The sequence below is a fragment of the Excalfactoria chinensis genome, chromosome 4 (genome assembly GCF_039878825.1).
Source record: "Excalfactoria chinensis isolate bCotChi1 chromosome 4, bCotChi1.hap2, whole genome shotgun sequence".
Lineage (NCBI taxonomy): Eukaryota > Metazoa > Chordata > Aves > Galliformes > Phasianidae > Excalfactoria > Excalfactoria chinensis.
Window position 1 is genome coordinate 16,443,256 of NC_092828.1, and position 26,068 is coordinate 16,469,323.

The window sequence follows — 26,068 nt, forward strand, 5'->3', positions numbered from 1 at the left end:
CAGTTTCTGGAATACTTTATTATCTCTTGAGAACCAGCTGAAAAGCAAACTAAATGAACACAAAATGCACTACCTGGGTCTGCGACTGTACGGTGATCTGGATCGCGATCTTGCACGTGAGGGAGAACTTCGGTGTGCTCGGTGTCTACAGTGGCTGGACTCATAACAGTGACAAGATCTGCAAGAAAGAAAAAAAAAAAAACAAACCATTCACCTCTGTCATTTACTTTGAATCTACTGACACCATTTTCTCCTGAGTTACTTCTTACCTGACCTTACAATTTCTTCTAAGCTACCAGTGAAATTTTCCAGTGACAGTTTGCGATCTCCTAGTCAACTAAGGGGCCTCAAGTGATTTTGCCCCCCTCCTATAATGTTTCTTATTGAGGCTAACAGAGAGCAGAAAGTCAGCCACTGTCAACTTCATCTGATAGGGACTGCAGCTAGATTGGCACTGGGCAGCTTGCAGATAATGGGAAAGGTTAGTTGTGTATATCTCTCCAATTGCTCTGCCTCTGACCTGACTGGCTCCACTCAGAAAGTGTAAACTTGGCAAATTTAAAGGATAATGGCAACGAGCGTTCCTGCAGCAATCCTGTAACCTTCAGAGCTAATCAGATCAGGGGCAATAAAAAACAGTTGCACTGGATCAAGATATTTTTTTTAATTTATTTATTTCCTTGAAGACACTCTTATGTTTTTGCTGTTTTCCTTCTTATTACCAACAATGCTGATGTATGAAATTGCAGCACTGTACCTTGAAGAGGATCTACTACAGGGTGACCTTGATCTCGATCGGGAATATGGAGAACGGGAACAAGACCTGCGTTGAGGAAAGGACCTTGATCTAGAGCGTGTCCTTTGGGATCTTTGAGAAAATAAGGATTTGGGTGGAGATACTGAATCTCTGCATGGAGAGTTAAAAGAAGAGCAAGAAGGCGATACGTCAAATAATGAATAGGCTTGTGTCCCATCCCAAGGGTAGCATAGTTTATCACTTTCATCTTCACTGTCATCAAAGAGACCATCCATTGCTAGTCCTGAATTTATAAACATAGGTAGTTTGGAAAATTGTTCATTACTGTAGTCACTGTCCCTTAGTTCACAGGTCTTATCTGCTTCTTCATCAAAAACAGCTTGGCTGGGGTGACCAAAATGCTTATTCAGTTCAGCCCGAATTTCCTGGTCTTGGAGCTGTTTTCTGTTATTACCTTGGGATCCCTGCTTACTTGTCTGTAAAGTCTCTTTATACTGGTCTTGTTCTAAAGAAGAACAAATCTGACACTGCCACCCAGGTGAAGAATCCTTAAATTCTAGTTGTCTGGAGTCCTGAAGTTCCTGGGATATTTTAATGTGTATTTCCGACTTTGAATTCACAGATTGACAGTAGTCGTGGTCACCAAACAGCCGCAAACTGGGCCGTTTTGTCTTTCTCTCCTCATGTCCACTGGACAGTGCTGTAGTCTTGCTAAGCTGTGCATACAGCTCAGTCTGTTCTGGACCCTTCTTGACTGGGTTGTTTCCTTGAGAACTGGAAGACTCACTATAACGGGGCTTTTTTGAAGGTGGTGCAATAGTCTTGCATGATGACTTCGGCTTAGGTGAAGTCCTGAAAGGATTATCCTGGTTGGCTTTATGAGGAGGGGTCGTAGGTGGAGTTAGGCCTGATGGGGAGAAAAAGGAGGAACAGAATGTTTTTAAGAAGACAAATTTTAGTGAGAAGACACACATGCTTCTTTAAAACAGATAAAAAACCAATACTCATTCTATGTCAATTTAATTTAATTCAACTGCGAATTAAAGTACTTAGGGTTTGAGACACCAAAGTTCTGGTGACAACAATAGCAACAGTACTAATGCATTGCCATTAATCTTGAACGTCCTTTCTGCCCCTCCCCTTCTTTCATGATACCTGCCTCTCTATAGACTCTGATAGAAAAGATCAAGAGATAAAAATCAAAAGACTTTTCTGATAAAAATCAAAAAGATTTTGATACAAAAATGAAAAGTAAAGGACTGGCACTGTCAAACATCTAAGGAAATTAGCAGACAAAACCCTGAATAAAAGGAAGTCCAAGAAAAATAAATGAGTGCTACCAAAGCAACTTGTGCAGTACACAAAACTTGAATGTAAGGAAGTACAGCAATTCTACAACTTGAATGCAAGCATTCTTTGTGTCCACAGTTCATTAACTTAGTAAACCATTGCTAATGTACGTATAATACATTCTTGTAAACATAACTAATACATTTTGCCTGAAATGTAGTTCTGCAACTGAAACTAAAGTGAACAATGAGGCCAGTAGAACTGTAATGAGCCACTGCACCTAGCATCAAATATTAGTAAAAGGCATGAAATAAGGACTAGATATGAAACTGATAAGATTTCCAAGATTAACAATAACACTAGCTACCAGGATTTTTCACGTAACTATAATACATTACATCACTATGGTGAGATGGAATTGCAGGAAGGACTGTAGCCCATTCTAGTAAAACCTGCAAACCAAAGCAACAACCAAATGTCACCAAAGTCAGAGAAACTGAACAAAGATACTGTAAGTCTAGTAGCCCAAATGCAAATTTAAAACTGAAAGTTTTGTGCCAAGTCATCAACTGTTTCCTCTAATTTGTCCTCAATTTTCATTTCCTTCACAAAATTCATCTAATTCAGCAGCATAGATTTCAAATCTCATCTACCTCCTTACTAACAAATATCTCTGTTTACTAAACAAATTTTCAGCAAAATGATCAGACCTCTTCAGAATTCTTCAGTGATCATTTCTGGGTTGAAAATCTACAGTCACATTCAAGAAAGATTTGAGTTAAATAAGGATTGTTTTTTAAATTAAAAACAAAACAAAACAAGAATTATTCTTAATTTTCATGACTGAAAGTCATGAAATAATACAGCCCCAGAGAAGACCTGGGCTTACTGAATTTTCAGATGTATCTTTAAAGAAGGAATGAAGTTGGACATTATTAATTCCAGCCCATCCTTATAAAAAAATTCAACCACTCCACAGTAAATGTCTCAAAAAGCTTCACACATGAAAACTTCAGTACAAGAAACCCGAGACATAATCTAATACTCAAAACAAAATATTGTTTCCATTCCTGTTTCTTTGAAGCTAGCCCTAGCAGAAAGCAAAGCATACTCAGAACATAACAGTTTCCAGAAGCCCAATGAGGAGTCCAACAGTCTTTAGATGGGAGGGCAAGAAATAACAACAACAAGACCCTTCCAAAAGTACAGACTGAGCCAAATTTACTGGCACATCTTTTGCTGGCAAAATTGTGCTGGGGACATCCTAAGAAAGGACTTCCTCGTGGCATTTTGGCTCTTTTCCTGGTTTTCAGCAGAAGCAGGAAGCACACAAGCAAGTATAAACAGATACAAGTTGAAAAATGTTCATTCAACTTTTGAACAAACTTCCAGTGGGGGATGAAGGGGGAGTAAAGTTTTGAATTGGTTCTTGTTTAAGTCAAGGCTACAGAGTCTGCCTTCAGCACGTCCCATGACCAGTGCCCAAAATGTGAACTCTGAGAAAACGGTAAGGCTGCACACTTGCTCGTTGGTGTCACTTCTGCTCATCGTTACACTAATCACTGCTAAGCTTCACTTCAGGCCATGATCCTAAATCAAGTGTTACAGTATTCTATAACCTTTGCATTATTTCATACACACCAATTTCTCTGCAAAAGTGTACATTTTAGCGTTGACAGTACAAGGTATATTCTGTGCTCTCTTGAACTTAGCAGGTTTTGACAGATTTATGGAAGGACAGATGGCCATTACAGGCTGAAGGCTGACAAGAGGCAGTTCAGAGCATTGTTAACACACTTGCACAAACTCTCAGCAGTGCAGCACTGTGCAGAATGTAATTCAGACTATAGCTTTTTTATTGCTGCCTATTTTCTTTTGTCAAAAGAGCCTGCTGTGCACAGCAACAAATGGCTGCCATTACCCAGAATGTAATGGGTGTCAGACAAATCACGTAACACAAACAATCAAGAGTATGTAGGTCATATTTCAACAGAGCACAACCTTAGCAATATTTATGATTACTGCATTGAAATGTGCTCTATAATAAACAAGTACCTCTACATCAGTCACACTTATGTACTTCTGCACAGCAAATCTGTTAGAAGTGGTACATACTCTACAGTCACCCCCCTTATACAGTCTTTTTTCTTTTTAAAGTAAAAGGCAAGTATTTTTTCCACGACATGCTATAAAACCATTTTCTTTGTAGGGACTTTTGTTTAATTGAATAGCTTCAGTAAATGGTACATTTGCACTTTGCCTTACTCTGTCTGGATAGTGTGAACTCACTCATCTTGCGCTCAAAAATAGCTCCTATCAATTTGTGAATACTGCTGCCAACCCAGCCCTGTCCTCTCTGTGTTGGTGCAAGAAAAGGTGTTCCCATGTATGCCGGCCCCACTACCTCCCTGAGTGACTTCTTTCAATAAAGTCTCTGGGAGAGTGCAAGTACTTCTCTTGAATACCAAAAGTGCACTAAAAAACAGCCACCTCAGTCAACTCATTTAGCTCAGCTAAGTCGATAATCAGAAATTAGGGAACTGCGTTTGCATAGAAAGTGACATCTTGACTTTTTAGGACTCATTTGCAATGAGGTTTTAACCAGACACCAAACTTCCTAAAATTTGACTGTAACTGTAGGCATTTAAACACTTGATGATGTTTGTTGGTGGGGGGAATTAGTAATTTTTGGTGAACACAGCTGTGCAACCTTCCTATATATGCACTGGGCTTTTGAGAGGCATGGAAATGATTTCTTTCATATTTTTAAAGTCTGAAAACGGATTGTCAAGGTAAACAGTATTAAGGGCCACTAAAAACACTGAACACATGGTAACAGATCAATTCGGTTAAAAAAAAATAAAAAATCAGAGGAGTTTTTGTGTGGCATAAGATTGCAGAAGTCAGGAAAATATAATAAAATTAAATAGCCATCATATAATAAAAAACTACACGCTTGCTTAGTATTCAGTTTAATCTTGTTGTCAGTGCTGCAGAGAATAAATACAGACTCCTGAAAATATCTAATAATTCACTAGATCTTATTCCCCCAGACAACTCTCTGCATCTCTCATTTAATCAGAAATCATTCTGAGGTCAAACAAGTGCTTATACGATAGATCTGAAGTATTTGTTCTGACAACTAAGAGGTAACTCAGATCTAGAGGTGGGCAAATAGCAGGGTTTAAGTATCCTCAAGGATGCTCATGAATTCCAAATCACTATCCAAGCTGATCATGTTCATATTGTCTTTTCCGCCATCTTTTTGAAGAGACCAAATTTTGCACCCAAGAGAGACTGGAGTTTTATATTCAGGTAAATTACAGGGATCTTAGCAAGAGACTTTTCACTCAGTCACCTGTTGAAGACAGGAAGGTGGAAACAGCCTTTCAGTTATTGATTGCTGCCTGAATGGTAGTAAAATCCTAGGCATTTAAACATGCTTAATGCATTTATATGATGTCTTTGGGTACTTAGGCTTAAAAAGGTATTGAGAGAACTAAGAGTGCAAAAAGCCATGCCATTTAGCTTCATGGAGGAGCCCTCAATCCTCAAGAGAAACACTGTCACTTCCAGAGGTGAGCTGTCCTCCTGTGTCTGTAGGTATCTCTTCAACCTGACATGTTCCAAAGAGAAAAGAGTCCTCCAGTAACACAAAAACCTCCCATGTCCCTGGAAGATAACAGAGGCGTTCCAGCCCATGGCTTCTTAGCAGAATACTGCTAGCTGCATAAAAAGGAATGAAGGCCCTTACTCAGAATAAGACTCACCTTATGCAGAAATTTTATCCACTACTTAATCATCATCTCCTAGTCATGACATTCTGATCCATTTTATGCAAAATAGCACTGGAAACTAGCTAGGTGTTGTGATTTTAGATAGACTTATTTGTTTATCACACGACATTAAAAGGGCACTCACTTTAAAAGATATTTGTTCTTTATAATTTGGCAAATATTTGACAAATGTTTTGGCAGTTTTAGGGAGGACACAGTTACACTCACAAGTACTCACAAATACATTCTAAAGCAAGTTAGAGCACTGGCAAGTGAATGGATTCAGCCTGATTTTAGATATGTGAATCCAAAATGTATATATGTGAAAAAGACTGATGGTTAGTGCAGGAAATGCACTTATTTATTTTTCTACTCTTTAGTTAATTCATCAGTGAAGGAACCAGTGCTGTTTTCAGTAGAGAAAACAAGGGAGCTGCTATTTATATTAAAGTATTTTGTGTTTCAATAGTGCAAGCAGCACTACTAATGGTCTTTTTAATTCATCAGTAAGATCAAGGCAACTCCTTTGTACATTACAGTATATGGTGCAAGTTACCCTGTATAAGGACAATGAACAATGTGGCTACCTGGATATAATTTGGAGTTGCTAGGGTCTCACCAAAGAACTCCAAGATATTATTAACTACTACTACCACTATTTTATACTTTTGTTGTTATTGTTTTTACTATAATGGGTCCTAGTTTTTCCTCGACTTACTCACATACTCTTTAAGCTCTTCAATACTAGAGATTGTTTCTGTTATGTCTACTTCCAGCACAAGTCATGACAAAAAACACTACTGCAATCCAAATAAATGACTTGAAGAGGAATTCACGCACAACCACTCATCTTTTTTATAGATTTATATACACATACAAATATAAAATCTATGTATATGTGAAAGCAGAGATTAATACTGCTGTTGAGGGATGAAAGGCAATTTCCTGAAACCTTCTCACCAGGTATTTTGAAGAACAGAGCAAAAGCAACACGAAGTGCAACTGCTACCATCAACTACATTGCTTGTAAACACCGCCCAAAATCCCTGGCCACGTGTGCTCCAACAATTCCCGTCCTTGATTATCATCAGTTAATTTTCTAGCTAGATTTATTTCCAGGGGGTATAATTTCATATTTTCATAGGATAATGTTTCACAGCCTCTGATGCGTCTTTTAATTTGCTACATTTCCTGGTTATATTATCTAAAACAAGAAAGTTGTTTCATTGCCTCCACCATGCACAGCAGACACATGGCAATGAATTCACTAACACTCGGCCCATTCCCATTGCCATTCTTGAGATAAGACTAGAGGACTGTCAAGAGGTTAGATTAGCTCCCAGATTCTCTCCAGCCAGCTGATGTGAAGAGCAGGCTGCTGTATTTCTGTCTGGAAGAAGGTACTGCTGCCTGAACAACTCTGCTATCGTCACCTCATCTGCCCCTTCCAGCTGGTAGCACTAAGCACTGACTCACCAGTGTGCCTCCAAACATGCACTTTCATGCAGATTTGCTCTCCAGTAATGACAAAAAAAGACTTCTTCATGCTTCAGGCTTGTTGGCACTGAATGGGATTATCCTGCTGCATGCTGTGAATTTTGCCATGTCTGTATCAATTTTGCAAAAGGAAGGTGTGTTGCAAGGATGTTGCATTTTGTCACTAGAGGAATGATTAAGACTGCAGATTTTCAGGACATGTCAGAGGAAAGCATGCATGTTTTAATGCTGAATTAATGGAAGTTTCTGAAAAAATGACATGATGGTTGTGGGGCAGTGAAAGCAACCGCCCAAGGTACATACACAAACTGAGAGCTTGGGCCTCCTCTTGTGTAAAGCTGCCACAGAACCGAGCAGGGGGCCCTCAAGATGCCATCACTAGTGTAAGACCTATTCTGCAATACCCCCTGAAATGATAGATATTATATGCATGCTCCTGTGAGAAACACATGCTGAGTACTTATTTTTCAGTATTACACAACTGAGAAACATTCTTGGCAGTATCTCAGGTGGAGCTCAGCATGCGCTCTTGTGCTCAGTTCTGGACACCTCAGGAAAACAGAGGCAAAAGAAAGGTCGGAGGAAAGCAATAAAACAGATTTGAGATCTGAAGAAATTTTGTGGAAAGAGCAGATGAATTAAATGAGTGCAATGGGTAACGCATCAACTGAAGCTGCACATGATAAAAAAAATTTACGCATCTTCAAAAGGTACAAACACTGAGGGCCAGACAGGAGGAGGAGGACAAAAGAGAGGTGGTGGGAAGTGTGCTAATGGGAGAAATAAAGAGAAAGTAAGAACATAAAATGAATATCAATTTTAAAAAATTACCTTTAAGCTATGGAACAGTTTTTCAGTGGCAGAGGAGAAAGCTGTTATTTGTGACATATTAATCTAGAATTGACAAAGCACTGAAACATGCAGTCACGTACGGCCCTAGACTGGCCTGGAGACAGACTGGATGACATAACTTTTCCATCTGTAACATCGATTACACTCTGCTGTGGGGATGTCTTTGAAAGATGGTGCTCAGCAGTACACAAATCTATGGGGAAATGGGGAAGTATAACAGATAAATGGTTTCATTCATATTTTTTCCAGAAATTATGCGCTCTTGTGTAGGTTTGGAGCAATATTTTCAAACACATTCCCTCTCAGGTAACTGGATAAAAAGTCAGCGCAAGTCGCTCTCAAATTAATCTCCTGGAGACCTCAATAAGATATCAGTGTATGTGCTGTATATTGAAATGAACGAACACACACCAAACCACGCTTACAAGAAGAGCTAACTCTACCCATTTCTCACCTGCAGTTCCAGAGAGTTCCACACTTAAGGTTTGTTCAATAGTCTTGTTCTCAAATGGGGAACCCTTGGGATCACTGGAAGACAGGGCACATTTATAAAAACAAGCTGAAATGGAGTTGCTGTAGCCAAAATGTATTAGATCCCCCTCCCTTTTATAAATGTTTGCACTTTTTACTACTTACTTTGGAGACTCAGGCGTCAACGGAAGTGATAAACTCGTTGGTTTGGCTAAAGGGAAAAAAGAAAACGATTATGGAAAATATAAGCACTCCACAGTATATACCAAAAAGTTGTCTTTCATTTTGATGATGGAAGCTCCTATTAGTAAATTAGGGCTGGGTTCTGATTGTTTGGTAGCCATTTCTGTATACTTTGGATAAACAAGGAGACTCATCCTGATTCCTTAGCACTGGCACAAAAAGGGCATCTGAATTTCAACAATGATTTACACCAGTTACTGTACTGTGAAATACAGCACACAGCCAAAATGCCAAGAACTTTTCAGAAGAAGAGTGGTACATGTTAAAAATCAATGAAAAAATCTACAGGATACATCATGAAAATGTTATTTTCTCCTAGATTTAATTTAGAATACACTCTACATTTTATTTGGAAACAAGAGCAGCAGAATAACTACAAACTAACAGAACGTTATGAATATTCAGTTAATTTTACTTCTACAGTATACAATTTTATATGTAGTACTGAGAATAGGTTGTTTTTATGAGGCCAGAGTCCAACTCACTACAGTCCAAATTTCTGCAAATTATCCCACAAACTATGACAAGCTGAGGATTCAGTCACAGATGGTTAAAAATGGGTCTGACGCTCTCAGCACTACAATCCCAACATACACAAAAAAACAAAGCTTTAGCTATAAAAATACAAGTCTTTGTAGCTTTTATTCATGTAAGCTTGTATTTTCCCAAAGCGAGCCAAGAACCAGGATACTGCAGTACAAGTAAGATTCTTCTAATTGCCAGAAAAATGTTTAAAATGAAAAATAATATTACTTGCAAATTTTACTTTTCAGAAGTTAGATTGATGCTTAAATGCAGAGAGCATTGTACCAAGAAAAACAGCAGGGGATCTCTTCTGCAAATTAATTACTTAAGACAAAATGTTCCCCTTGAACACTTCTGCACTGCAGATCTTTTGTCCAGAGTGTCACTACTGCGTATTTCGTATTCATTCCAGGCTTGGAGCTCCCATCGACATTAAAGGATTTTATATGCAAATTGATTACTTTTATAAACTCTAGAGCATTCCTGGAGTAATATTACATTTTTAAAAAATTAACTCAATTCTCAAGAGCCGCATATTGTTCCTCCTCCTCCCCATCTGAAAGTTAGAAATGGAAACTCAGGTGTTCACCTTAGGTTCACCTTCCTCAGAATTCACTGCCAAAGTGAGGAAATGCACCAAAACGGGTTATGTGTCTGATCCAGCACTGCCAGTGATTTGTGCATAAAAAAGGTTTCCATAGGACCAACTGTAAGATGACACAACTTTGCAGGTACTTTATGTACACCCAGGATACTAATGTTTGTGACTGTTGCCAGTGGCTACCTAGAGGTAAAACTGGCTAAAAAGAACAGACCTTACGAAAGGCTCAGGAAGAAAGTCTGTACAAACAAGTGCTCCTACTGTGTTTCAGAGAACAAAAACCACATACACCTACCCAGCTTGAATGTGTAAGAGTTATTAAAGCTTCTAAAAAGTCTCCTTCTAGCTCTCACATTGAGAAGCAGATCCGAGTATACAGATATATAAAATCTGAAACACTGAGACACACCACCCAGGCATCATCTCACATTCCTCTATATTCACATAGGCAGATAATATTTAGCCCTCTCACTGAGAAATTCATATACCAAAATACCATTATTTTTTCTTATTGCTAGGCATGGGCTTGACCAAACAGGATTCCTGTAAACTAAACTATTCCATCCTCATTTACAGCCACTGACACTGTAAATATTTAGCCAGTATCATTTTCCACGGTGCTTGTTTATTTGATTTTTAAGGTCTATCATAGTGTGTTTTATTTGTATTTAAAGGAGTTCACACGAAGTTGCTTGTTTCTGCAAACTGAAAACATTTAGGTTCAAAATAACTAAATTTCCTCATGGGCAAATTTCAATGTAAAACCACAGATGATCTTTGGCATGAACGGGTTTGTGGACATTCCCGTGGGTTTGCAATATGTTTGCAACAATAACCCTAAAGGAAAATATCATTTCACTTCTCTTTTGTGAGCCTTCCCTAACTTTGAAAGAAAATATCAGGCCCTGATTATCTTTTAAAACAGGAGACAATATTTTTAGTTTCGATTAAATATATAAAGAAATGACCATACGTCTGTGAATAGCAGTCAAATCTGCAAGGTCAGTTCTGCACGAAGAGAGTGTCCAAGCTGAAAGCATTATGTATTCTTCTATTTGTATTATATGCACATTCATTGACATTGACGTCATATATTAGTGTGTGAGAAAATTTGATGAAAAAACATGTCAGAAGTCTGTAAATAAAATGGCAGGAATTAAAAAAAAAGAGAATCATTTCTCTCTGCCTGTAATTTCACCTGCAATACCACAGAAGACACAGTCATCTGTTTATCACTGGTGAGTCGGCTGCATGTCCTTTTAGGACTTTCCTAACTCCTCCTTTTACACTGTTGTCACAACCCACTTTGTTTTGTTTCTTTGCGTGAAATCTGCACAGTTTGGGGAAAAAATTCACCAAGATTTTAAAATCAGTATTTATCTACATGCGTACATACACCCATGTACAACATATATGCGTATATAAGATATCCTACATGTGATATGCTTTATTGCACCCAGCAGTGTTAATAAAGCCCCAGGTAGTGTCTGGCAGGCCTATGCCTGGTTCCACAACCCTCGCAGTACAAGACCCAGGTTTGAGATGAATGCTTCAATCAGGATTTTGCTCTGAAGCAGACTGCTGAGACCAGCCAGAAGGAGTGGCAGTTGGCATTCAAGAAGCTCTAGGGGCAGCTGGATTTCTTTCTTATGAGAAAAACTGTTAAGAGAATTTGAAACCACAATGGAGAAAACTATACTACAGATGTCAGAACACACTGCTGTGAGCAGGGCATTTAATGATGGGGAGGAAAGATTATTTTGTTAAGTTTGCTTATACCTCCTAACGAAGAGTGAAAGAATAGACTTGATGGAGGCTGAAAAAAGCAGGGGAAGGGAGTGATAAGAGGAGGAAAAAATACATATGCAGTTAAGAATTCCCACTTTAAAAACTCCAAGGCAACACATAGTGGGTTATATGCTGATCTCTGTTGCAGCTGGATGACTTCCATTGGCTTCAGAGGAGTCATTCAGGATTTGCACTGATGTTACTGAGATAGGTATCTGGCCTTCTTGATTCCAAGCAAGGATATCCATAGATGTATTTTAAAGTAAGAGTAACTTTAAATAAGCTCCCTTTGGGCTCATAAGCTTTTACAGTTCTTCTTTATCTTGGGAAAACAGGCAGGGGAGGAGGGGAAGAGAAAGCAGGAGAGGAGTCTCTAAGTACTTGCTTCTCTGCCATCGAAGCTGCTTGTAATATAGCCCACTTCTTTACGCATTGGAGGGTACTAAAAGTCAACACAAGTGTTTAGTTTTGGCCATAAAGAATCTAAAGAGAGAGAAAGATCAGGATGGTAGCTAAACTTCCAACTATTTACAAAATAAAATTACAAACCAGCATTCCAGCTTTAACAGGAATGACACATTTATTGCTTATTCTGTAGCAGTGAGAGTGCTATTTATTGTCTCTTAAGGACGATGTGGCAGGTTAACAATGCCTTCGGTTTTACACTGGCAAAAAGAAAGAAGCTCACTAATGAACCAGCCTGCCCAGCTTGTTTAGGGGTATAATGATTTCTTAGTGGTACAGTGCTCTGTGAATAAATATCTCCAGCTCGCTTGATATACTGACATGTAGCATTTCTTAAAATTTTATTTATTTTTTTTCTGAGGTTCCTTTTCTGAGATTGGAGGCAACAGAGACAGGAAGACAGGATTAAGATTTCAAAAGTTAAACCTAGCTAATTTCAACTTCATTATACTGTTTTAAAACTCTCTATACAGAAGAAAGATACAGTGGGTTTACAATAATAATCCAAGGAACTAAAGAGGCATGAGGGTATTCACAAGCTTTGTATCTCAGTTTCCCTCCAAAACCAGCCCAATGTTCTGTGCTCCCACGCCTACCTTGCAGATGATTTGTCTGAGACTGCAGATGGGGCTTCCTTTTGGAGGTGCATTTCTCTTTGCTGCTGTTCCTGTTCTCTGCTGGTTTAGTCTGAGGAGGGTCATCATTCGTAGTCAGATATTTGAGAAGTTCAGAGCAGGGACGTCTTTGTGGCTTTTGTTGTTGACAAATGCTCTTCGCTTTATTGCTCCATGAATTCTCAGTCTTAAAAACGGGGCATTTAAAAAAAAAAAAAAAAAGAAAAAAGAAAAAAAAGAAAAGCTAAAATTAGTGAACTGAACCTTATCAGAATGAATATAGGTTTTCTAAAGAGATGAGATTTTCAATGAAGTGTTCCGTCTAAGTGTACTAGATCTATGAGCTGTGAATAATTGTTTGCAGAACAAGGAAAGAAAATTACATTGAAATTCCTAAATGACATTTATGCAGCTTTTTATTTCATTTCTCCAACATTTCAATGTTCCTACTCAGCAACATGTAACTAACAAGACCCTACAGCGCCTTTACTGTGAACAAAAAAATAAGCTGGTTTAAACCTTAATTTGCTGCTGATTGCTTGAGCCCAGTACTCACAACTCTCTTAAGTACCCCTAAATGCTCCGTTTTCAGTTACAGTGAATGGCAAGACAAACATTGTTTAATACTGCCTGCTAACAGAATTATGTCAGAGACGCCATTCTTTCCAATTAATGGCTGATATACATCTTTTGCCAAGAATCCAGTGCAATTTTTCTTAGCCCAGACAGCTGGTAAAATGGCAGTCTTGCATCCTGGAGTCACTCATAAACAACACCAGCCCATCAGAAAATTTTATCGCACCCCCTACTACTCTGTGTATCAATAAAGTAGGCAAGAGCAACAGACGGTGGGACTACAGCTGAACTCTGCCAAGAGAAAAAGCAAAAATGAAATATTCAGAGCATAAAGGAGCTCAGGTGATTTTCTGGAACCCAGTCTATAATCTGTTCACGTTTTTTGAAGCAGTTGCCAGATAGTAGGCAGATTAATACCACACATATAGATCTACTACTTACCTGATTGCTGAAAGCATAAAAGACATGTTACATTTTTTCTTTCTTCCCCCCTCCCTGCCTTATTACAAAGATTAAGTTCATACCTTAACAACCACAGGGCTTGTTCTGATCCTGTGATTTGTGTTTGCATGGTTTTGTGTGCTGAGACCACTGCAGTCATTGTAATTTAGCTGAGTGTTGGCTGGAGCCAGCAAGAGCTTCTTGAGCTACAAACACATAGGAAAAAGGGGGTGGAAGGAAAAGAGTAAAGTTATGCATCTTTATGGATTAAAATTACTTGTCTACAGTTTTTGCATTGTTGCTTGAAACTAGCTACAGCAATTTCAGCAAGCAAAGTGCATTAAAACAGAAGGAAGGGCTCAATATTCCCCAGAGCAAACAGATTTCATTTTCTTCTGAGGCTTGGCAACAAACTTCTGTTCCATTTACTGCAGTATACTGCAGGGCAAGCAGAAATGGCAGGGGCCTTGGATTTCTGAATCCAAGGCAAAGCAAAATTCTCAGTGATCTGTTCAACAGAACAAGTCTCTGATCTAAACAGAGAAGTTAACTTGAACAGAATAATGGATGCTTGTATCTGACTCTGCCATTGCAGAAGTCAGGGATAAAGGACTTTCACCAGAAATAGAATCCTGTCTCAAACTCTCTTTACAGAACAAAATGCATGTAAGGTTTCACTCACATCCTCACCCAAGATTCAGATTTGCCCTGATTAGCACTAAGCTGGTGCCTACTTGTCAAATGAGCGTTAAAGGCACAAAATTAGCCCTGCAGCATGCCAGACTCAATGGGCATTTCTTTACAGATCACCAAAGTAATGTCTAAAGATACATAGTAAAGAGCCTCAAGAAATGTAATGCGTATTAAAAAATATTATCCTGACTTATCTGAACAGAATAATAAGCAAAAGTGTCAGTCATTAGCAGAAGAAACTCAAAAATAATCTCTTCAATCTACTTTTTAGTAGATTCCCTTATTAGTCATCCTATGAATGTTTGGTGTGTTTTCTTCCCTACTTGTGTTTCAGTTCTTTACTTGATTTTCCTTTTCTGCGTAAGTGAAAAGTCCAGACTTTACTGTGACTACATCATACCCACGTGGTGGGTAGCCAGAGGCACATCCAATTCCTGTTGAATAGTAGGAAGGGTTCTTACTAGAGACGGCTCTTCTGCCTCCTGGGGCGGAGGGGTGCCATCGGGCATCGGGGAAGGGCTGGCGTCATGTTCATTGGTCACATCTCCATCTGTCAGTGCGTCAAATGAAGGCAATCCATCCTCATCCACAGGGATGCTGTCCAGTGTCTCAGTGAGAACTGCTAGCAAGTTTGCCTCATTCTCTTCATCTATTTTCTATGTGAGGAGACAAAAAAGAGTGGAACCAGGTGAGAAGACAAAAGGAATGAAAAAGTGACTCTTTATATGAGAAAGCAGTCAAAACATTATTAAATATTGCCTTGAAACCGTAACCTGCAACAGTGTCTCAGGAGATGCAATTAAGTGCAAGAAAATTATCCAGCTCTGCATTTAAGAGAAATCTCTTTGCATTTGCAGTGTATCGCTCTGCTTTACTTTTCCTCCGCAATTCTCTCGATGCAGCATTAACACCAACAGATAATCAGGCAGGGATTGCATTACAGGATGTGCCGAGGCTGCTGGCACCTAACGATGGTGTCAGCCCAGGCTGTCTCTTTCTTTCTCCTTTGAACACTGAACAACAGTTAATTGACCTGACAAAATTACAAGAATCACAGAATAAGACAGCTAATCAGAAGGCCAAAATGAATTAACAGAGAAATCCGGCAAACCTTGTTCATGTACACAGCCCAGCGTGAGAGAGACAAGATCCCTCTTCCTTACTTCCGGAAACACTTGCTCCAAAAACAAGGGAAAAACTTCGAACTGCTGAGCATTTTGGCATTACACTAGCAAGCAAGACTCACATTCTAACGGGCAGATTCTGGGTTTCTTTTAAATGAATATATTAAACAGTTGCCTTTCAAGTTCTCTTTTTGAATTACGTAGTTTGAGTGCTCAATGCAGCTATTGTATGCATTTATCTAATTCCAACTGCAATTATAAAAAGTAGATTAATCCCTAATCAGATGTGGCTGTAATGTTAAATTATATTAGATATCTTATTTCAGAAACAAGACTTCTTTTTGTCAAACTGAGTAAATTTAAACACCTCCCAATTTTTTAATGAAATACAGTCCCAGCTGTGTATTAAGGTAAAGATTTTTTTGGAGTACTAATTGTTCTGAGGAATAGAATTGTGTAAAAATCATTATATTTATTCTTCAAAAAGAGTGGAAATTGATCTTGACAGATCAATTATCTGGGACTTTTAGGCTGATCCTCACGCTATTAAAATGAACAAAAAGCCTTTCCCTGATTCCAGAGATCTGAACCAAATGCACGGCGACCAGTTTGGAGCTTTCCCGCACACTTCACAGTGGCTCATCGTGCCCCGGGTTCACACTACAAAGAGATTTCAGCGAAGTTCAGATCACACATTTGAGAAGTGAACTAGCAAGGCATAGATAAGACAAATAAAAGCTCGCCCTTTCGTAAAAAGTAGTGCTAGAAAAGTCAACATCAAAACACTGCCAGTAACACCTCAGAACAGAGGAAAAACACATCAGGTGAATCTGAGCGTCCCCTCACTACGACTTTTTCTGCAACACAGCATCCACCAGGCTCTAAGGAGAGATGAGCATCAACTGCACAGACAATTCCTCCTGTCAGGCTCCTCTGCCAAATCACACCTCACGGGTTCCTACAGACAAACTCTGTGTTCTCGTTAGAAAGCCGTGGCAGAGCACAGACTGCTCTGATGCTTATAGCATTGTCCCCAGAAACGAATAAACACTCGTGCGCAGCTAATGCTGTGAGAAGCATTTACTTAAAAGGCCAAAAGGGGCCTGACCACTGAGAAAAAGAGCCTTAACTCTATGCATCTAGTAATTTCCACCATACCACGCAGATATATGCATAGTGCCGTTGACAACTCCACTGCTAGCGTAGAGGGTATGGAAATATCCAGAGGGAAGCCACTTTGTGAATAAAAGCTTGTTCCAAATCCAGCTCTTCGCAGCCAGTTTTTGAGAAGGAAAGAGAAACATCAACAGTATCACTTTCAGAAAAGTGTAAAAAGAGGTTATCTGGCAAAACAAGCACTTTGCAGTGTAATGAAGTGTAATGGTATGGTTTTCAGGCTTCTCCAGGCAGGGTGCAAGCTCTTCTGCTGCTGCCCTGTGGCACTTTGGGGGGTTCTGGCTGCCCCTGCAGCAGAAACGTCTCCAGCAAGGCCAGCTGGGAGGGTGCTCCCTGCCCTTCTGCTGAGCGCTTCAACACACACAGCCAACAGCAGAGCTCCACATACTGCTATTTCTAACTGGGAATGCCGTCTTCAATAATAGCATGCCAGAAGAAACCCTGATATTTGCTGTTAGCTGCTTAGCTCTCATGCTTTAAACAGACATTCAAGTGCACTGACATTCAAGAACAGAAAGTTGAGTGGACACTGGTCCTCATCACAGCAATTTCAATTAGTTTTGTACAAGTTTCAACATTCAAACACCCCAGAGAAAGCAAAGGATGTGACAAAGAGGACTCTGTTAAACAATTAATGTCAGTTTCCATTATTGCTTCAGTCCCAATTTACAGAGCAAATAAATCAAAGTCACCACAGATGAAGCACACTAGCTGGCTAACACATGTCTATTCACAAATGACATGGCAGCAGGAACACATTAGTCAGGAAAATGACATTGCAAGATAACCTTTTAAAGGTTTAACTATGCTATTGCTCCTAATTGTCCTAAATTACTGTTTATAAAGAAATACATTTATTAGGTACAGAGGAAATGGGGCTGAGGGGAGATGCAGATCGGGATGGTCGGGTACATCACTGTCTGAATAATAATCATTGAAGCAGCAACTTTCTGCTCTGCTCTCACAGTCTGAGTCTTGGTGTTGACAGCACTGGGGAGAAGCAATACCGTGGCCAAATGCAGGATATTTCACAGTTTCAGCACTGTCATCTATGAAGTCCATATTCCAAACTGCCATCCAACTTGCTCAACGAAAATCCAACTCAAGTAGGGATAGAAATTATTTGCTAAATCTAAAGAAGCAGCTGTTAAGTATTTAGGCCTCCTAAAGGAGCTACAGCATGTAACAAAATGGGGTGGAGGACAATATCAAAAGTAAAACCATATGGCAAATTTTTCTTAATGACTGCATCTTACAAAGTAATGGAACTTTTTAATGTGGAAGCAGTCATGCATCACTTCTCAACTATGTGAACTTCTTAAAGCTCTTGGTTGTTAGTTTAACATAAAGATATAGGGGACATAGGGTTTTTCTGAACCACTTGGCTGAATCAGACAAGGAGCTTGAGGCACTAAATGCATGTGCTTGAGCAAGAGTTTTTAGCAAATCAGGAATAGGTACATTCTGAAGAAAAGTAATACTGGGCATTGATGTACCAGAGGACACAACAGGGAAGGATGCCTAGCACAGTAAACTGCCAGAACACCAGAACACCAGCTGATCCTCAAAGATGAGCGATTGAGGCACCTAAATACCACAGAATATTTCTAACTGTGCACCTCTGTATTTTTCACGTTTTGCTCTTATGCTTTAGAATTTCTACAGCACTAAAAATAATTCTGTCTGAAAACACTTTATTAGTTGTGCAACAATCTTATTCTAATTGGTTTCTGCCTTCAGTAAAAGGTCTCCAGAGATAGTGTCTCTTTGCCCAATGAGAAGATCATAGAAATGAAGCAATAAAAAACCCACACAAAGGTATTTAAATCCTCTACCCCTGATAATTCTATCTATCTCCTTTGCCTATTCTTCCCATTGATGGAGCTGGCTTCACCTGGCGGTTAATGATTCATGTCTGCAATACCAGTTGTTGGCATGTGGAAAAGCACAGCATCAAGACTTGGACACCTCATCTTTCAGAGACATCTCCGTGGGGAACATATATTGAGCAATGCTGAAATTTTTCCTTAGATTTTTTTTTGCCTTAAGAAAGTCCTGCAAAATTTCAGAACATCCATCCTTACCATTACCAATCCCTCCTTGAAGCCAGTGCACATAGTTTCTTGCCCAGGACTCTTCCATAGCTGAGCTGCAGTCAGCATAGGCATCCTGACTCACTTCGAAAAAGGGTCTAGATCACTATACTGAAAATCTTTTATTTTTATCAGAATCATCTCCCTGTCTTTCATTTGCAGTTATTATAAGGACAGCTTTTGCTTACTCTATAGCAAGGAGTAAAATCAGTGAATGAAGAAGATGGCCTAAATTTCCTTCATCAATGATGTTAATGATGCGAAGGTTCTTCTTGACTCACACTGAAAGACTGAGACCTAAGCTGTGCTATTCATCCACAGCCCTGAGCTGGGGGCAGTGGCAGCTTGCCACGTCTTTGTCAAGAGCCCAGGAAACTTCAGGGCTGATCCACAGCTGGCAGAAGCTCTCATGGCCCCAGCAGCCAGCTCTGTGAGCAATTCAGAGCAGCCAGGTGGGCATCTGAAATCACAAGGGATCACCGCTTCAGCAGACCAACTCATTTCTCTTTGGTAGCCTAAGATCTATTCACAGCACAATTAACAAAGAAAATAAAAGATTTTCCCCCAGCTGAAAATATCCGCATGATCTAAAAATATCAGTACATTATGGCACTATTTGCAAAAGCACAAAAATGACTTGCGAGAGCATCTGGGGTTTCCAACAGGATTTAATTCCTTCAAGACACGTATTAGAATAAGCTTGTCCTTAAGACTCACAACTCCAGGAAAAATGGAAGGCTTGGTCCTTCTCACACGTCACAACACAGAGGCACTAAAAAGCTCACCATCACCACCCTGAAGTGTAGGGTAGGGGCAGATGGCATTTCAGTCCCAGCCCCATAAATCAACCTTTGCCACCCAAGGATGAGGAGCCACAGTCTGGGTAGAAGCCCAGGAGAAGTTGGAGGGAAGGGATCAGGAGACAGAAGTGGATGTGTTCCAGCTGGAGGAACATGAGGGCTGAGGCCAGAGGCTGCTAATGGAAAGGATCACACCCCAACCCAGTAAAGACAAACCAATGGTAGAAGAGGAATCACGTGCTCCACACTACCTGCTCACAATCAATCCTGTGCCATTATATATAATTTGAAATTAATTTTACTTTTATTTTATTGCTCAGCTTCTTTGTAAATCCTTAGGTATCCTGCACTGTCTTACAGAAAAAAAAAACCACACGATGCATTTGCATTAAAACAGTTTTCCAAGGTCTGTTAGTCTGGTCCCCGTGAGACATTCCCATAATTGAAATGCTTAAGTCCAGAGCTATCAATTATCTTTAAAAACAAAATGGAGTCCCACTAGGAGAAAATTACAGCCAAGTTTCTTTATATGTAGTAGAAATGTGGGGATTAATTATCACCACCCCTGTGCAAATGCCTTTAGGGTATGGGAAGGAAACGAGAGATCACTTCTTCTTGAAGGAGACAGCTGTACTCATGTTCCTCACATCACCTGTAGGCAAAATCCACTTGAACTGAGAGATCACGTTCTGACTTGAGCAGTCTCGTTACCCAATGCAGAGACCACGTTTGTATTGCATCTGTCTGACATACCACATTCCCACATCCTAGTATTGATGCAGAAGTCTCGCTGCAGCTGGGTGCAGCTGGGTTTCTGGAGATAGCGTACTCACCTCAAGCAATATGCCTCTGTGCATTACTTGCCATCCCACTCTCCCCAAATGCTGTTAAAAAAGTAGTGCAGTTATACATAGCACAGGTGCTGCAATGCCTGACTATCAGAGTTGGGTCCCTGGATGGGACAAGAGACCCAATTCAGACAAAAGAGCCTTGTCATCCATGCTGCAATAGGAACTGAGGGCTGCCTAACACAGCAGCCACAAACTTGCTCTGACAGCCAGAAGTGGCAGCAATGGGTTTGGCTGTGGTTTTGCAGGTATGGTTCACCACATCAGCCACCCTGAGCACCCCATGGGGTACACAACCACAGAGAACACACTCAACAAAACTCTACTCTGCTTGTTTTCAAAGTGTAGGCATTTTCCAAGCAAAAAGCTGTATTCACACAAAAAGTACCAGTACAAAACTAACTATACTTATTATTATCCTTGTACTCAATACCATGTATTTTTGCGGTCTCAGAAACTTCTCATATTTATTCCTGGTGTCTGAACTTGGGTTATTTTCCCTCTGAAAAGGCACTGACCTGACTCTGTAAGACTTCTGTCAAGCATCTGGAATAAAGCAGCACTTTTTTCAAGCCACAGCGCACACCATTTGCAAATAGCATTTTCTTTAAGATCTTGCCCTGATCACCTGAAGCAGTGCTGCTATAGCTCCTGTAAGACAGACTATCTTTTCAGGTGAAAAATCTAACCTTTTTGCTATAAACTAAACATGTCAGTTTAAAAGAGCCTACTAAATATTCTTCTAGCACAAAGTCACTTGTTTTATTGCTTCTAACGAGTTGTTGCAGTTCAGATGTTTCCATTACAGCCTGGCAATTAAGCTTCTAATAAACTGAAGAGCTACTAATTGACTTATTCATCTCCCAAACTGAGGATCCAACTAGCAACCTGTAACACATTTTACATCTTCTGACCAAAATTCATTCACATTTTGCAAGCCATTTCAATTTCATTTGTGTAAACTGCATCTTTCCTTTCTGTGATAGTAATCTTTGATTCTGGGGAAAAGACAAAACAAAAATTCATCCGAGAGTAAGCTTTCGTTCTGCAGATGTGTTAGCGAGACTGATGATAAGATATTGCTGTGCTCGAATCAGTGCGCTGGTGGTGGACCCAATATCAAAAATTTATGGTAATTGAAACCACAGAATCTTTGGAAATGCAGTCAATTTGACTCAGTATCAAAAGGTCACTCTATTCAATTTATGCTTGATGCTGAGCACAATATTGAGAAAACACCTGAAAGCAAATGATCTTATCAGCAGTTTGGGCCTCAGCATTTACTGACTACATAGGCTAATTTGCTGATTACTAAATAAATGCATTACCTATGTTTCATACCGGTTTAGCTCACAGCGGGGCTTCTTCCCTTGCATAGAACTTGGCTCCGTGAAAGCACTCCCACACCCCTGAGAACGGACTGCATGCTGGGACACACAGGTACCATACAACACTGCTGCACCTATGTCCTCCCAGTGCCATGCTACCTGCCGTGGTCCCTGCGTACTCCACACTGATGGATGGGGATCTGTAGAGGGAGGAGCAGGCCTAGAACATCTGTGGTAGTGCCAGTGGGAGAACTGGGTCAGGTCGCTCCATTGCAGGGCCACACTTCCAGGACTGTGACACACATCTCCTTCCCACCACGGGCGTTTTTTCACATCCTAAGGTCCTGTGCAACAGCCCACATGGTGATCATCAGCCCCTGTCCCACTCCTATGACCTACAGCAGGGCACAGAGTCACAGCCGCTGGCCAATGGTCCCAATCCAGCAGACCCTGATAAAGAATGAGCATTGGAAAAACAGGGAAGACGAGAAGTAGAGATGTTTGGGGAGATGGCCGGGGCTCTCCCTGTTGCAGAGTTTTCACTGACGATGTCAGCAGTATTTCAGTCCAAGTATTTCAAGCACTGCTTGCTCAGATTTATTTACTTATGTGATTTATGGTACATGCCTACACTAATCTCTCTATGCACCCACATAAAACTTCAACATTCATATAACTTTGTTAGGCAGCATGGCACATTCAGCAGGAAAAAAAGAGCTACATTTATTTTCCCATGATTATTTCACACATGCAATTGATGTAAAAAACACTTTTTCCTCTCAATGATGACAGACATCCCTAAAAAATGCACCTGAGTAGCAGCACAGACCCTGCCTTCAGGAACAACAAAGCGTCCTTTTGTTGCTTTTGTTCATTCCTTATTTCAGTGTTGCATTTGCTTTAGTTTTAATTATATTGGATGTGCTAGGACATGTATCACAATTCTTACTTCGTTCTAGTGTTATATGATTCTATACAAACAAATTCCAGGGTAAAATTATATACAGTCAACCCGAGAAGAGTTTATATGTAATCTTTAATTTTGTTCAATTACGTGGTAGCTCTGTTTTGTGAAAACAGAACACATACACACAAAAGTTCCATTTTAAATAGTAAAACAGACTCTCACACATGGGAAAAGACACTGCAAATGTGAAAACTCCAGCCATGCCTCACAGGAGGCAAAACGCAGGCTTTGCTTAGGCTTGCAGTATGAAGGGATCAGGACATTGTTAATATGCCCGTGCTTCCTATAAATTCTTATTGTGATCCAACTGGATGGCTGCCATGTGGTCTCATCTCCTACGCATTTGTGAGCTGGCTAAAGAGTCTATTGAGGCACAACACAAAAAACTTGTTTACAAGGCTGAAGTAGCATTTACTTTAAGTACCCTTCCGGCATGTCCCAGCAGAGGTGATAAATGACACACACGCCATTTTGGAGGTGGGTTAGCTAGAGAAACAAAGATAGGAGATACCCTAAAAAAATAAGGAAATCATCTCAAAGAAGAAAATAAAAAAAATGTAACTTCAGTTATGTGCACTCTACTTTTATCAGCCCAAAATAGTTTCAAATAGACTTAGAAACTTTGCTACAGCCACTAAGGATACTCTTCATTATGAACAGATGTGTCTGAATTTTCAGCCAGTTTAGCATTTGGATTAGTTTAGAAGTCTCATAATATCTCTAACTACAGATTTCTTTGATTTGTCACTATGTGGTAAGACTTAAATGTTCTTTAAACACAATTTTGTGTATGTGAATCAAATCATAAACCAGAAATTGCGACTTGAAGACAGAAAACATTAAAAATAGATAAATATCACAGTAAAGCTATCTGTAGCAAAGCCTCCTCTATAGCAAATCCATGGTTGGCTTGCTCCTAAGTTTGCTGGAACTCACCAGTCTTCATAGATAAAACTGACAAAATCTGAAGAGGTAAAATAAATACAGAGTAAATACTATGTAGAACTACCTTGCTAGATTACACTAAGACTATCTTGCTCACATACCCTCAGCCAGCCCAGCAGTTACGCAGTGCTCATGTACAGGTGTGTGTTACAGTTCCCACAGCTGCTGCCTCTCTTCTGCATTCAGAACTGAATACATGGCTCTTTCTCTGCTACTCCTTTAAAACTGCATGTTCTCGGTCTCCAGTCTGCCATTGAAATGATGTAAAAGAACACATTATTCTCAGGGAGACACTGATGCTAACCAGCCTCTTTATCATCAGGTGGAAACAAACCTAGGCAATTTTGTGCTGCCCCTTTAAAAACTACTCCTAAGAGGCAGTTAGGTCCAGCTGTACCTATCAATGCACTAAATATCATATTAATTAGGCTGTAAGTTCCTTTAGGCGGGGACTGTCTTTTTGTTATGTGTTCACATGGTCCCTTTCACACTGGTGTCCTGATTTACAGTCAAGCTTTGAGATGCTGCCACGGCACCTACAATAAATAATTGTATGTACTTCTATTTAATTCTGCTAGTAATCGAAAGAAAAAGAACTTGGGCCCAGATGTTCAGCTGCTGTAAATCAGGGCCTCTCCACAGGTTTTAATGGTGCTCTGTAGATTTACACTAGCTGAGGATCTGGTCTTCTGCTTGCTGGGTGTGCTGATGCTGAAGCGGGGACTATACCTTCTGTGTGCTGTGCCAGTACCACCCAGAAGCACTTCAGAAGGGAGGCTGCAAAGCCACCAAGGGCTGTGGCACCATGCTTACCAAGGGAGCTGTGCCCCTGAGCTCTGCACTGCAATGTCTAAGAGCAGCTTAAACAGAGCCTGGGTGCATCTCACCCTATGATGTAGCCAACACTGTGCTCACATTCACAGCTGGAAATGCACTGATATACCTGCTTGTGGTAAGTGCTTCTTCAATTTAGAAGTTATCTCCATTGAAATTTAAACAAGTTAAAGTTAGAGCCCATGTAACTTCATGTATGCAGGAGTTTAGTTACAAAACAGGAAAGGCTTTTTGAGCATAGAGTATACCTAGCCCTAGGAATAAAACGTAAATGGTGGCCAGTTGAATATGAGAATGGAGGTGAGTTCCTGCAAGTGTCTGACTTCGGTTCCATTACAGCACCCTGGAAAAGAGAACCTGGTTAGGTGGAGCTCCTGGAGGAGCAGCAGACTCACAGACACACAACCTCTGCTCCAAGCACGGGTACTGTCACTGCTGGCAGTGAGCAGAGACAACAATCCTGTTTAGGGAGAAATAAAATCCTGTTCTGTAAACTGTTGCAGGGATTGTATGCACACTCACCCCACCAGTGAGTGGGTGTGGTGAGGAAAGGCAAAGTAAATATGGTTGCACTTCATCCTACACGCTAGAGACAGGCCAAGCCTATAGTATTTCCAGTACAAAAGAGTGACTTGTAAGCAAACAATATTTTCACTCAGAGGGTGGTGATACACTGGAACAGGTTGCCCAAGGAGGTTGATGCCCTCGAAGCATTCAAGGCCAGGCTGAATGTGGCTCTGGGCAGCCTGGTCTGGTGGTTGGCACTTACAGGGGGGCTGAAACTAGATGATCATTGTGGTCCTTTTCAAACCATTCTATGATTCTATGAATATTGCTAAGTTTTGTATCCTGTCATGCTGCCAGACAGTACTTCATTGCAGCTCAGGGTCCTACTCCCTATTTCTGCAGCGAAGGCAGCAAAAGGCTCGAAGGAAGGCTGGCTGGCATTGGGTTCTCCCATGGATTACGCTACCACAAACCAAGTCAACCCACTGAAATCCATGGCATTAAGACAGGACAGATTAAGTGCAAGTGAGAAGCAAGTCAGGCCCTTTATGTTTGCCCTTCTGCCCCCAGGAAAAACAAAATCCATTCCTTCTTCCTCAGACACATCAATATAACAGCCTGGGCTGCAAGGGTTTGGCTTCACCATTGGCAGCGCAGTGATGTTTATTTCCATTAAGCTGGGTCTATAAAACCCTCCTTTTATTTCTGAGCTTCCACAATTTCAAAACAGCAAGCCTGACATTCTGCTCTCTGACAAGCCACGCTGAATACTGGGATGCTTGAAAAATCTATACGAAGAAAGCTCTTAAGACAAGAGAGGCTGAGCGTTCTTGCCACAAATGGCTTGTTTGAGCTAT

At 40.2% G+C, this 26,068-nt stretch overlaps 1 protein-coding gene across 2 annotated transcripts in view; it reads right to left on the reverse strand.

The window, feature by feature from the left end:
- Nucleotides 1-26,068, reverse strand: part of PPARGC1A (PPARG coactivator 1 alpha) — a 344,287-nt gene that overhangs the window by 14,288 nt on the left and 303,931 nt on the right. For both annotated transcript variants that reach the window (XM_072334506.1, XM_072334505.1), the window contains exons 3-9: nucleotides 15,051-15,245; nucleotides 13,980-14,102; nucleotides 12,862-13,066; nucleotides 8,809-8,854; nucleotides 8,627-8,700; nucleotides 758-1,664; nucleotides 74-178 (exon numbers count right to left, since the gene is read on the reverse strand). In XM_072334506.1, coding sequence (XP_072190607.1) covers nucleotides 74-178; nucleotides 758-1,664; nucleotides 8,627-8,700; nucleotides 8,809-8,854; nucleotides 12,862-13,066; nucleotides 13,980-14,102; nucleotides 15,051-15,245 — 1,655 coding nt within the window. The remainder of the gene's footprint in view (nucleotides 1-73; nucleotides 179-757; nucleotides 1,665-8,626; nucleotides 8,701-8,808; nucleotides 8,855-12,861; nucleotides 13,067-13,979; nucleotides 14,103-15,050; nucleotides 15,246-26,068) is intronic.